The 14,931-nt window shown below is 36.6% G+C and overlaps 1 protein-coding gene across 1 annotated transcript in view; it reads right to left on the bottom strand.

Moving 5' to 3' along the window:
- Positions 1-774: 774 nt before the first annotated feature.
- The window catches only part of LOC126495123 (zinc finger protein 431-like), a 32,344-nt gene continuing 18,187 nt past the window's right edge, over positions 775-14,931 (bottom strand). The window contains exons 4-6 of the mRNA XM_050132717.1: positions 4,047-4,173; positions 3,780-3,840; positions 775-2,872 (exon numbers count right to left, since the gene is read on the bottom strand). Coding sequence (XP_049988674.1) covers positions 1,522-2,872; positions 3,780-3,840; positions 4,047-4,173 — 1,539 coding nt within the window. The 3' untranslated portion in view covers positions 775-1,521. The remainder of the gene's footprint in view (positions 2,873-3,779; positions 3,841-4,046; positions 4,174-14,931) is intronic.

Here is a 14,931-nt window from a genome sequence, read left to right as displayed (position 1 = left end):
TTCTTTCACTGTCTCTGGATACAGGGCTAAAAGTGTTTATGTGGCTCTGGTTTAAGAGTCAGGGTGTGTCTCATTGGCTCCAAGTTTAGGGTGGTGAAAATTTCTCTCTTTCACTGGCTCTGCTTTCAGGTTTAGGGTGTGTGTATTTTCTTTTTTTTTTTTTTTTTTTTGGTCTGGCCCTTTTACCCTACACATAGGTCTTCATATATTCATTTGTTCCATGAGTACGTGAGTACTTACAACATAAAAATGGATATCACAATATTTGAAAAAAATTTTGGCACTGTCAAACTTTTCTACAGAATTAATACTTTTCTGTAACTGATTATATTTGTGTTGGATAAAGATTTTAACAGGCATTTTATAATAAGACCTCAGTATCGTTTTCAGGTAGGCAAAGACTATTGTAATATGAAAATGAATATAAAAACAGATTAACTGCACACAAAAAGTTTCACTCCTTTATAAAGTGCAAAACTTTAGCACACTGACTACATTTACAGGGTTTATCTGTAGTATGATTTTACCTCATGATATTAAAGACTAGTGATACATGCAAAGGCTATACCATAACGATTGCATTCATATACTTTCTTTCCAGTGTATTTTCATTTATCTCTTGAAGGTAACTGTGATTAGCTGTCTGGGACCAGCCTCGAGAAGAAAAAAAAAAAAAAACTCTCTTAAGGGTAAAGGTGTCAGCAATAGAACTATAGTAGATAATATGAATATGAAAACACAAATGAAAAGAATAAAATGGAGAAACACATAAGGTAGTATTGGAAGGAAATTCCAGTGAGTACTGAAAATTCACCTGCATTTAATTTCCAACTGCTTAAAATATCCTTGACCCCAAAATGTAGGAGTAAGACAAAAGACTGCATTAACATAGTACAAGGAAATGAACTAGTATTAACTGAAATTTATGAGCTACATGCACAGTTAAAAATTATAACAAAACAAGTCATGCTTACACCTTAGACCAAAACATTCCGTAGGCAAACCACTCCCTCAGTAGAATCCCAAGTTTCTTCATCAAGAAAACTGGAACTTAGTCCAATCCTTACAATTTGTTTGAGGTAGGAAGAGATCTACTTCTCTATTCCTGGAGTACAAGTTCTGACAATTAGAAACACCTGTTGAAAATATCCTTGAGAGAGCGGAACTCTTGGACCTATATGTTGGTGGGGCATTTGTTTGAGGTAAAATCACAATAACCTTGAAGGAACTAGAGGAAAGTCCCAATTCTCTGACCTTTAATCAATTGTTAACAGGCTCACAATTTTAGGCCTCCACAATGAGCAGAAGTTTTAACACATATATTCATAGGGTTTCTCTCCAGTATGTGTTCTTTTATGCCTTGAAGTTGACTGTGATATGCCAAACCTTTACCACACTGATAAAATTCATAGGATTTCTCTCCAGTGTGTGTCCTTTTATGCTGTTGAACAGTATTATGATGACCAAATCCTCTACCATAATGATTACAAGCATAGTCCTTCTCTCGAGTTATGTGTCCTTTTATGCTTTGGAAGAGTGCTGTGATGGGCAAATGGCTTTACGATACTGATTACATTCATAGGGTTTCTCTCCAGTATGGGATCTTTTATGCTTCTGAATATAACTGTGACTTGCAAAGGCTTTCCCACACTGATTACATTCATAGGGTTTCTCTCCAGTATGTATTCTTATATGAATGTAAAGATAACTCTGCCTTGTAAAGGCTTTACCACACTCATGACATTTATAGGGTTTCTCTCCAGTATGTGTTCTTATATGCCTTTGAAGATCGCTGATACATGCAAAGGCTTTACCACACTCATGACATTCATAGGGTTTCTCTCCAGTATGGGTTCTTTTATGCCTTTGAAGATGACTGTGACATACAAAAGCTTTACCACATTGATTACATTCGTAAGGTTTTTCTCCAGTATGCGTTCTTTCATGTGTTCGGAGAGTTTTTTGACTTATAAAGGCTTTCCCACACTGATTACATTCATAGGGTTTCTCTCCAGTATGTGTTCTTATATGCCTTTGAAGATCACTGATACATACAAAGGCTTTCCCACACTGATTACATTCATAGGGTTTCTCTCCAGTGTGGGTTCTTTTATGCCTTTGAAGATGACTGTGACATACAAAAGCTTTACCACACTGATTACATTCGTAAGGTTTTTCTCCAGTATGCATTCTTTCATGTGTTCGGAGAGTTTTTTGACTTACCAAAGCTTTCCCACACTGATTACATTCATAGGGTTTCTCTCCAGTATGTGTTCTTTTATGAATATGAAGATAACCCTGCCTTGCAAAGGCTTTCCCACACAGATTACATTCATAGGGTTTCTCTCCAGCATGTGTTCTTATATGTCTTTGAAGATCACTGATACACACAAAGGCTTTACTACACTGACTACATTCATAGGGTTTCTCTCCAGTGTGTCTCATTATATGTCTTTGAAGTTCACTGATACATAAAAAGGCTTTACCACACTCGTTACATTCATAGGGTTTCTCTCCAGTATGGGTTCTTTTATGTCTTTGAAGATGACTATGACATACAAAAGCTTTACCACATTGATCACATTCATAAGGTTTTTCACCAGTTTGTCTTATTATATGCCTCTGAAGATGACTGATACATGTAAAGGCTTTATCACATTCATTACATCCATATGTTTTCTCTCCAGTATGTGTTCTATTAGGCATTTGAAGATGACTATGATGTACAAAGTCTTTATCATACTGATTACATTCATACGGTTTCACTTTAGGATTTGTTCTTTCATGCCTTTGAAGATGACTATCATATCCAAGGGCTTTAAGACACTGAGTAGATAAAGAAGGTTTCTCTCCAGTTTGACTTTTTTTCTGCCTGTAAGTATAATGAAATATGTATAAGCATTATTATATTCAATACACTGTTAAATGTTTATATTTATATGAATTAATTTTACAATTTGGTCCAATTGTAAAGGAGAATTAGATCTTATGGTTTTATGACTGTGAATACACTCAGGTTGTTCCCCTTTATTAAGGGTTGTTTGTATTTTTGAGGATACTTCTGATTGTAAGATACTTTTTTACATGGTTCATATTTACAGAAACTTTTTTATATACATGGTAATGCAAATATATGAGGAAAACTGGAAAAACTCAGAGTTTTACCATGCTTACTGCATTCATAAAGTTTCCTATTCTGTGAGTGATATGACATTTGCTAAGTGACCTAGGATAAACAAAAGTATTTACAAAGTCTTAGTACTGATGTAGCTTTTCTGCAATGTGTATTTGCTGATGCATTAATGATGAAACTGGAAAACCAATTACTTGTATACTTGAATCAAACTCAACAAGTATAATTCACATGGAGACTGCTATGATTCTTCTAATTGTTCTGAGAGAGAAGTATGTTTTGCCTTTCCATATACGTATGCTCAGATGGCTTGATTGTATAGTGACATATGATATACTAAGTAAAAGAAGAATAATAAATAAAAGACTTCAATATTGAATTCACACAGTATGACTTCCTGTACTCATAGACATGTGGTATAGAGATTATCAGCTGAGGCATCGTTTCCTTGACTTCTTTCGTAAAGAATGTCATGCACATGTAATTCACCTACCTGAAATTGCACTTTATAGTTTTGTGAGAATTTAATAATCAGTGATACACTTTAAGCTGTTCTTATTTACACTATTGCTTTTGATAAAAACTTCCAGGACACAATAAAATTTCTTCAGATGCACATTTGTATCAACTTTCTCATGAAAGTTACCTTTCATACCCTGTAGAATGTTGCCAATGTTGTTCAATAGTATCGTCTTCCCAATTGTATCCTAAAATATAATACCAGAAAATGTATGTTTTATTATTAAAAATTGTGCATTTTTTTCAAAATTTCAACTAATACCTTTAATGAACCTCAAACACTGCTTGATTTATTCACTCCATTCTTCTTTCTCAATCAAATTACAGGAGCGCATCAATAATTAATGAATGGTTGTCCCCTTATTTTAAATTGTAATGGAAAAGTCCAGCTTACCTATAATAGTGAGGTTCCTGTAGGTCTCTAGCATCACATCTTTGTAGAGATTCTTCTGGGAAGGTTCCAGCAATGCCCATTCTTCCCAAGTGAAGTCAACATGCACATCACCATAGGTAACTGCATTCTTAAATATCCCATACATGTATATAAAAGAAAGCATGACACTGACTATATTACATATATACTTTTTTGACACTACAGTCAAAAGTTCCTGGTAAACCCATCAGATAGTCCACAGCATAGACAAAATTTAATCACCAAATCACTTTAAAGGGAAACTGATTAAGAGGTTCACCTCTGTCATTTCTCTATCCTTTGAATGGGGTGTTACCTTGCAAGAGAAATGTTTATTATAAAACATAGACAAATAAACAGATCAACAATACAGAGTACAAGAGAGAAATTTTATGAACAATTAATTCCTACTTTAAAAAAAATAAGATGGGCAAGCAGGGTGCATTCGCTCATGCCTTTGATCAGAAAGAACAGGAGTGTATATATGTGCCTCTGAGTTGAATGTAAGCCTAGTGTATGCAATCTCTTCCAGGATAGTCAGAAGTACATATTAAGACCATTTCCCATGGAAAAAATCAGTCAAACAATCAGAAACAATAGAAAGAACATGGGGTTTTCATTGAAGTTTCTACAAATTCATTCCAGTTCGGTATTCATCTTCCAGAAACCTGATGTATCCCAATTAGAACTGTAACATGAATAAAATTTTACTAAAAGGCAGTGCAAGTTTAAAAGTTTACAAAGGAACAGACTAAAACCTTAACAATACAAATGTTGATCACAAATAATCAACACAGGGCAGGAGAGATGCCCTAATATTAAAGAGTCCTCACTGGTCTTGTTTATAGGTGGGCTCACTTGCTAGAGCTTAAATGGGGGATCACAACTACCCATTATTTCAAATTTAGGGTTTCTGTGACCAGCTTTTTATCACTGTAAGAACCATGTAACCACATGGTACATATTCATGCATACAGTTACTCATATTCAATAAAAGTTTCAAAATTAACACAAGAGCTGGAAAAAGGTGATGTACCTGCAATCCAATGACTCAGAAGGCTCAGACAGTATTAATGCCATGAATAAATGCCTTGCTTGGAAATATACTGAATCCCTCTGCCAAACTTTAAAAATTCAAGATATGGGTGACAAAATTATCCAATAATATCAAAACAAAAAAGCCAGGAATGTTGGTCCACCTTCAATCCCAGAACTTGGGAGCCAGAGTCAAGTGATATCCGAGTTTGAGGCCAACCTGGTGTACAGGACTACTTTTAGTACAGCTAGGGCTACATAGACAAACCTTTACTTCAAAAACATACAAAGAAAACAATTTTAAAAAGCAAGCTACCAAATGCATTAGCACTGAATAGCAACTACTTCTACTAAATCTTTCATGATCTAGTGTTTCAGTCTATAATGGTGGAGAAGGCAAGATAGCACAAGAAGGAACCTGGATGATTAGTTTCAACCACAGCATAGTAGACACAAAGAACAGGGGATGTATTGAAGCAATAGTGACTCATATCACATACCCAATAATGAATTTTATCCAGAAAGGTTCCCCCTACTAATGGTTTCACAACCAATCAAAAGAAATCACCAAGCAGGCACACTTGACCAAATACAACTTCCTATCTGTTTTTCACTCAATCAACTACATTCTGACCCAGACCATTATAGGCTCATGGTCATCAGTGACGAAAATGCTTTTGTCACTTCAATGATCCTCATAGTCCACACCAGCACCTACACTATTTAAAGATACAGAGTTTCCTCTGACACTGCAGACAATCTTTTGACAATGACATCTTTCCAACAAACAATGGAACAGGATACCATTCACATCCCAAAGAGAAATGGACACATAGTGAGGGACGATTGGACCAAGAAAGACTGAAGCACAGCAGGTCATACAACATGTCCTGTAGTTCTGTCTCAGATTTGTGGGGCTTTAGTTTTATAAGACTAAGATGGCCCTAACCTGCAACTTCTCCGACATTTTTATCTCTGGTTACTTCTACCCCCTATATGTAGCTATTTTTCCATGGAATATGTCTCATAGCTTAGGTATCTCACCATTTTGTATTATCAAAATGCAATTCAACATGTTGTGGAATATTTTTGTAGGATGTGTTATATTTGTTTATGCTGTGGAACATTTGTATTAATGCTACAAGGATATTTTGCATTTATGCTGTGTTTGTTCAACTTTGTGAAAACATAATACCTTGATGCCTAATCACTTGGTTGGTCAAAAAAGAGCTGAATGACAAATAGATAGACAGTAAAGAATAGGAGGGGATGCCAGGCAGAAAGAATAAATGGAAAGAAAAATGTAGGAAGAGAAATCGAAGGAAAAGCATGGAAATAAGAGTATACCAAGGGCCAGGCAGCCAGCTACACAGAAAGTCAGGGAGTAAGTAATAAAGAAAAGTATACAGAATAGAAGAAGATAGAACTCCAGAAGCAAAAGGTTGATATGACAATTTAAGAAAAACTGCCAAGAAACTAGTTAAACTAAGGTCAAATATGTCTAAATAATAATAAAAAAATCTTTGTTATTTAACGGGGAGTCAAGTTGTGGCCAGATATTTCTAAAACTCATGGCAGAGGTCCATGCCACATAGCAGATAAAAGGTTCATGTGGTCATACAATACAGTAGAAGAGGTTCAGACTGAGAAACCTATGAAAAGTTTCCAGTGTGTTTTACAATATGCATAGGCTTAAAAAAGACAAGAAAATTTATATAAGAGGTATAGAAAGAAATAGTTCAAAAAATAATAATGTCTTTAAAGAGATAGTAAAAGTAATATAAAACAGGGAGGCAGGTAATATAGGAAATAAACAGGGCTTCTGGATCTTGTATACTATTATGCTGATTTTCAATTTTTTGATGTATGACAAGCAAGAGACAGTTTCTGAAAACCTTGGAATTGTAAACAGGGCTGCCAACCTGAATCAACCTAGATACTTTAGGCTATCTTAATTTAAAAAATAAGTCAAATGTATATGTAAAATGGAAACTAAAAATGATTTGGAGAAGAGGTTTTACTTTGGTTTCTGTAGGAGGCAAAATATTGTGGAATTCTTAAGAAATAATATTGATCAGGTTTGATCAGGGACGACCTCCAAAAACTTGACCTGTGAAATCTAACAACAAATATTATAGCTGGTTTTCCCAAGACTTTTCCATTATCTCCAATTTTTCTCCAGGACCTCTAAAGGTGTCTTTTCCTACATTTGGCAGGAAAAAAATCAAGAGAATCCTCCTCCTCCAATTCCAAGAGATTTTTATGGAGGCTTTTGGTTAAATGGTGGACTATGGATGTTTGTTATCATTTGTGGGAATATAGCAGATTGATAGAAATTTAAAGTTACTTTGTCACAGTGTATTTACGTTTCTACTTTGGCTTAAGGTATTGTCCCCCATGCCATTCAGTTAAAATTTTAAGATAAAATTCTAGTTTTTAAAGGTTATTATAATAAACTATTTAGGATAATAAAAAAAACAAAACCACAGGTTAGCTGAAAGGAGGTCATGCACATCTCTAATCCCAGCACTCCAAAGGCATAAGCAGGTACATCTCTGGGAGTTCAAGACCAGGTCTACAGAATGAGTGGCAGGAGAAGCTCCAGAACTACATACAGACACTGTGTCACAAAATAATTGAAAAAACCACAGGTTAGTATATAGTCAGTTATAATAATCAATCTTGAACGTTAAGTATGTTTTCAAGTTCATATATACGTACATTGAATAGATAAATGGTTTTCAAGCACTTCAAAGATCTATGAAATATATCATTTTATTACTTCAGAGATGCCAGACATTGAAAAACTCCATTGGAGTTTGCTTTCATTGTGACAAGACTAGCTACTAGGCAAGAAACTGCTCTTGCTTTTGACTGCTCTTAATGTGCTATACAGACAGGAAATGCAGGACACACAGAAATAGACTGCCCAACTTTGCCAAAACAATACAGGATAATTCCGGCTTCACGGAAGGATATGCCATATTTTCTCCAAGACATATACGAAAGAAACTGATGAACTTTGTGAGTACAAGGCAGGATATTCCTTTGAATTTCAGGCTTCACTGAAAAATTTACCAGATATTCTGGGCCTATTGAATGAAGTTGGTTGCCCCAACATTGCAGAGGAACTGTGGATGATTGTCCAGCAAGCCAAATGTCTCTGATTTTAGATAATATCACATCTTTCTGAGTCTTTGATGAATTTTAAGACTACTTAGTTATAGTTGCAGTTTTCCTTAGGATAGAAAATACGTTAGGAGTAAAACTTTGAATTCACTAAGATAGGATAGATAATGCATTACTTTCTCTGAATATATTACCTACAAATGGAAAGATTACTTGATGTCAGATTCCCCTCTGTATGCTGCGATTACCACTGGTTAATAAAAATACTGCTTTATAGGGCTATAGCAGGAAAGAACAGAGCTAAGCAGGGAAAACTAAACTGAATACTGGGAGAAAGAAGGTGGAGTCATAAGACTCCATATAGGCCTGCCAGAGACAGATGCTGGGGATGGAATTTTACCTGGTAAGCCAAAGCTACATGGTGATATACAGATTAATAGAGATGGGTTAGTATAGGATATAAGAGTTAGCCAAAAATATGCTAAAGCTATTGGCCAAACTCTAGTATGAGGGCCTGCTTGTTGGAGTTTCTGTCCTCCCACCAAGTTCCACAGGCATTTGGCCCTAAAGAAAATCACACAGAAGGTCTACAAAAGTTATAAAACTGATTGGGCATTAGCTCAATCTTTTTATTAGCTCTTGTAATATATATTAACCCATTATTCTTATCTATGTTAGCCACATGGCTTGGTATCATTTTGGCAGGGTAGGTCACATCTTCCTTCTTCTGTGATCTGGGCAAGACAGCAGGAAGAGCTTCCTTCTTCCCAGAATATGCCTGTTCTCATTGCCCTGCCTCTACTTCCTGTCTGGTTGTCCCATCTATACGTCCTGCCTGGCTACTGGCCAATCAGCATTTATTTAAAACATGATTGACAGAATACAGACAATTTTCCCATACCACCAAACAGCATTGCAAATAATATACTTTCTGACTGATATTTACAGCTGGAAACAAACAGGTGGTCTCATGCTAAAAATTGGCACATATGTGGCCAACTAAAATCCACTTAAAACCTAAGAGAGTTTGAGAAGTAATTCTAGCCCTTTCAAAATACAAACAAACAAACAAACAAAAACAGAGTAAAACATGGCTTAATGCCATGGCTCCATTAGAGAGGTTATTCTGATTCAGTGGTAGCAGGAAAAAAACCCAGGGTTTTGAAAGGCTGGCTTTCTGACCCACACTTCCAATAAAACTCTGACAAGGGCTAGTTATGAAACATTTAAATGCAGTTTGTGAGCAGAGTACTACAACTTGTTTAATGGCAACATAGACCTGGTATGTGCCTGAAAATGGGGCTGTGAGAATGGTTCACAATAAACAGACCTCTGTTCCACCATGTTGGACTGGGTGGAGCCAAAAGGTAAAGCAGCCTTAGTACTAGTCAGACCTCGGATTGGCATTTTAAGAAGTGCTTCTGGACAGAAAAGAATTACAGATACACAACAGGACAGATTTAGACAAAAAAAAAAAAAAGACCTCTAAAAGAGACACAGTAAGTTTAAAAAATGTATGTAAGAGAGAATGCTTGTGAGAGAGAAAAAGAGTAAAAATACAGTAAATGTAAGATAAAAGTACAGACAATCATAGATTAAAGGATGAAATAAATATTAAACTTGTAGAAAAAGTTAATAGAGTAATAAAAATAAGCCATGTAAAGATGGAGTATACACAGAGTCTGGATTATGCATTATTGTAATTTTTGAAATTTTTGACTATTAAAGAGTTACATAACAAGAGACATTTTATTGAATGGGCTGCTAAAGTAAACCAACATAAAAGAATATTGACTTGCAAATTTGGGTCTAAGGATCTGTTGCTTTGGAAAAGAGATTCTTCTTTTGTTTCCACAAAGGATGAGAACCTGTGCCTTCATTCCAGGCTAGTATGGTTTGAAGGACCAAAGTCCCCCAAAAGGTCACTGTGAACACCCAGAAAAATTACTTCACTCAATGAAAAGCAGGAAGCAGTTTGGAGAGAACTACACCCATATTCCCAAATGTTTCTTATAAATGATTGTTTAGATTTAGAGAGGGATATTCTATAGATATTTGCATTAGTATGGATCTTGGTTTGTTTGGATATATACATATTTATACTTGATTAAGATATTGTCTTTGTTCAGATTAAAAAAATTAATGTATAATTAAGAAATATATGTTAATAGAGAATCATCTATAATAGTCAAGCTTGTAGTCATGTTAGTTAAGTTTTCTAGATATACAGATATATTTTAGTGAGATACATAATCCTCAAACCTTTCTAAGACCTTTAGAATATGGCATTTAAAATGTATGTTTTAAGAGTTTAATACTTTTTATGACAGTGCAAAACATCATCTTGGTTGGTACAGGACCAATGACTTCAAGAAGAAGATGGGTGTCAAAGAGGCTCTTTATGGAGTTTGCTAGCCATTTGGGCAGGAAACTTCTTTTCCTGAACTGCTTGCCTGGACTTGCAGTACCCACAGAGAAATGACTGCTAAACTTGCCTAAGGCTGAAACTGCCCTTTATGGTTCCTGTTTCATAAAACAGTCTGCAAAACATTCTCTAGGACTCAGAAGAAAGTGACTGACAAAGTGCCAATATAGGTAGAGCTGTCTTTAAATTTCCTGCTCCATTGAAAAGTATGATGGAAGCTATGGGCCTGTAGGCTGAATATGGATGCCCTAAAACTACAGAAGAACTTTGGGTGACTGTCCAGACAGTGAGATGTTTCTGACAATTCTAGACTTTTGAAGTTGTTTATGATGCACTCCCTGTTTACTTAGGTAATATTATATTTTCCTGGATTCTTTGTAAAGCAAAGGACACAATCAATAAGACAAAAAGGCTGCCTACTGAATGGGAAAGAAATCTTCACCAACCCCATATCAGACAAAGGACTGGTCTCCAAAATATATAAAGAACTCAAGAAATTAAACATTAAAATTCTAAATAGCCCAATTAAAAAGTGGTATACTGAACTAAACCGAAAATTCTCAAGAGAAGAATTTCAAATGGCCATAAGATTCTTAAGGACATGTTCAACTTTCTTAGCTATTAGGGAAATGCAATCAAAAGAACTCTGAGATACCATCTTACTCCTATCGGAATGGCTAAGATCAAAAACACTATGCTGAAGAGGATGCTGATCAAGGGGAACACTCATCCATTGCTGGTGGGAATGCAAACTTTGCAACCAATTTGGAAATCAGTGGCATTTCTCAGAAAACTGGGAATCAACCTACCTCAGGACCCAGCAATAACACTCTCAGGAATATATGCAAAAGATGCTCAATCATACTACAAAAGCATTTTTTAAACTATGTTCATAGCAGCATTATTTGTAATAGCCACTGTTGTGCTTTCCTGTCACTTTAAGGGACAAGCCACGCCCACTCCCATTACCTCTGACCTGCCATCTTGCCCTTCCTTCTTCTGCTTCCTTGACATGCTCAAGCCCTCTCCCTGTCTCTCTCTCCTTTTATCTTTCTCTCCTTTTATCTCTTCTCTCTCTGTCTCTCCCTCTCTCCTTGTAATAAATGTTACCTTTATGCCTATATTTTGTGTCTATGTGTCTGTTACCCGCCGCCACCGCCTGCGCTGCGCGTGCCCTCCTGCTGGTGGGAAACTGTAGCCACTGTTTTATGGTGGGCTCCGCCAGCCAGCTCGGGCTCGGGGATCATTTTAAGAATTACAGCCAGAACCTGGAAACAACCTAGATGCCCCTCACTGAAGAATGGATAAACGAAGTGTGGCACATCTACACATTAGATTACTAGTCAGCTGTAAAAAACAATGACATCTTGAATTTTGCATGCAAATGGATGGAATTAGAAAACACTATCCTGAGTGAGGTAACCCAGAGCCAAAATAATGGATACGGTATGTATTCATTCATTAGTGGATTGTAGCCTTAAGCAAAGGGCATTGAGACTATAGTTTATGATCTTAAAGAATCTAAGTAATAAGGTGAACCCAAAGATAAACATATATAGACCTACCTGGAAATTTGAATCAGTCAAAAGTTTGAGAGCAGGAGGCACGGGGGTTGAAAAAAGAAGAGAAGGAGGGGTTGAGGAGAACTTGAAGGAATGGGATAGCCGAGAGGAAGGACAGATATGCGAGCAAGGAAAGAGATATCTTGATTGAGGAAGCCATGATGGAGTTAGCAAGAATCCCGGCTCTAGGAAAACACCCAAGACCCCACCAGCATGACTCCAGCTAAGACCCTAAGTAAAAGAGCAGAGGGTATCTGAATTGGCCTTACCCTGTAGTCAGACTCATGATTATCTGAAATATCACCATAGAACCTTTGTCTAACAACAGATGGGAACAGAGACAATGACCCACATAGGAACACCGGACTGAGCTCCCAAGATCCAGTTGAAGAGTGGAAGGCATGAGAGTATGAGCAAGAAGTAAGACAATGAGGGGTTCATCCACTGAGACAGTTTGCTTGAGCAAATGATAGCTCACCAACTCCAGCTGGACTGGGAGTGCATTAGCACGGGAACACCAAGCCCCTTTGAAGGGGGTCGACAGTTGGGGCAGACAAAGGGCCACTGATAGTGACACTGGGACTTGTTTCTACTGCATGTACCAGCTTCTTGGGATCCTATTCCCTTTGGATGCAAACCTTGCCCAACCTAGATGTAGTAGGGAGGGCCTTGGACGTTCAGCAGTATAGGGTGCATGACCCTCTCTTAGAATTGGGGGCAGGGGTGAGAGGATCTGTAGAGGGAGAGGGAGGAGAGCTGGAGGAGGGGAGAGAGTAGGAATTTGGACTGGCAATTTTTTTCAGTAATAATATAATAAATTAATTCAAAAATATTGTTTGCTGGCGTTCTCTCTTGCCTATTCATGGTCTAATGCTCATATCCCTTTTCTAGTCCAGGTTATCTTTCTTAGTGACATTGTCATATGGAGGAGCCTTCCACAATTAATCCAAACTAATCAAATGGCAGAGAGAGAATATGCAAATTAATAAGATCAGAAATGAAAAGGGGGACATAACCACAGACACAGAGGAAATTCAGAAAATCATTAGATGTTACTACAAAAGCCTGTATGCCACAAAACTGGAAAATGTAAAAGAAATGGACACGTTTTTAGATAAATACCATATACCAAAGTTAAACCAGGACCAGGTGAACAATCTAAATAGACCTGTTAGTCGTGAAGAATTAGAAGCTGTTATCAAAAACCTCCCTACCAAAAAAAGTCCAGGACCAGATGGTTTCAATGCGGAATTCTACCAGAACTTCCAAGAAGACCTAATACCTATACTCCTTAATGTATTTCACATTATAGAATCAGAAGATTCATTGCCAAATTCCTTTTATGAAGCTACAGTCACTCTGATACCAAAACCACACAAAGACTCAACCAAGAAACAGAATTATAGGCCAATCTCACTCATGAACATCAACGCAAAAATCCTCAACAAAATACTGGCAAAACGAATCCAAGAACACATTAGAAAAATTATCCATTATGATCAAGTAGGCTTCATCCCAGAGATGCCGGGCTGGTTCAATATACGAAAATCTATCAATGTACTCCATTGTATAAATAAACTGAAAGAAAAAAACCATATGATCTTTTCATTAGATGCTGAAAAAGCATTTGACAAAATTCGACATCTCTTTATGATTAAAGTCTTGGCGAGATTAGGGATACAAGGGTCTTACCTAAATGTAATAAAAGCTATTTACAGCAAACCGACAGCTAACATCAAATTAAACGGAGAGAAACTAAAAGCCATCCCACTAAAATCAGGAACATGACAAGGCTGTCCACTCTCTCCATACCTCTTCAATATAGTACTTGAAGTTTTAGCAATAGCAATAAGACAACATAAGGGGATCAAAGGGATTTGTATTGGGAAGGAAGAAGTTAAGCTTTCGTTATTTGCAGATAATATGATAGTGTACCTAAGCGACCCCAAAAACTTCACCAAAGAACTTTTACAGCTGATAAACACCTTTAGTAAGGTGGCAGGATACAAGATCAACTCCAAAAAATCAGTCGTCCTCCTTTACACAAAGGATATGGAAGCAGAGAGGGAAATCAGAGAAGCATCACCTTTCATGATAGCCACAAACAGCATAAAATATCTTGGGGTAATTCTAACCAATAAAGTAAAAGATCTGTTTGACAAGAAGAAAGAAATTGAAGAGGATACCAGAAAATGGAAGGATCTCTCTTGCTCTTGGATTGGGAGGATCAACATAGTAAAAATGGCAATTCTACCAAAGGCAATTTATAGATTCAATGCAATCCCCATCAAGGTCCCATCAAAATTCTTCACAGATCTTGAGAGGACAATAATCAACTTCTTATGGAAAAACAAAAAACCCAGGATAGCAAAAACAATCCTATACAATAAAGGAACTTCTGGAGGCTTTACCATCCCTTACTTCAAACTCTATTACAGAGCTACAGTAATGAAAACAGTGTGGTATTGGCATAAAAACAGAGAAGTCGACCAATGGAATCGTACAGAAGACCCAATTTTATCCCACAAATCTATGAACACCTCATTTTCATTAAAGGAGCTAAAAGTATACAATGGAAGAAAGAAAGCATCTTCAACAAATGGTGCTGGCACAACTGGATGTCAACCTGTAGAAGATTGAAAATAGACCCATATCTATCACCGTGCACAAAATTCAAGTCCAAATGGATCAAAGACCTCAATATCAGTCTGAACAC

Source organism: Alexandromys fortis, unplaced genomic scaffold (genome assembly GCF_014885135.2).
Source record: "Alexandromys fortis isolate MF-2015 unplaced genomic scaffold, M_Fortis_MF-2015_v1.1 scaffold_409, whole genome shotgun sequence".
In the NCBI taxonomy this organism is placed as follows: Eukaryota; Metazoa; Chordata; class Mammalia; order Rodentia; family Cricetidae; genus Alexandromys; species Alexandromys fortis.
The sequence above is the reverse complement of the archived record's forward strand: the minus strand, read 5'-3'. Positions and strand labels throughout refer to the sequence as shown.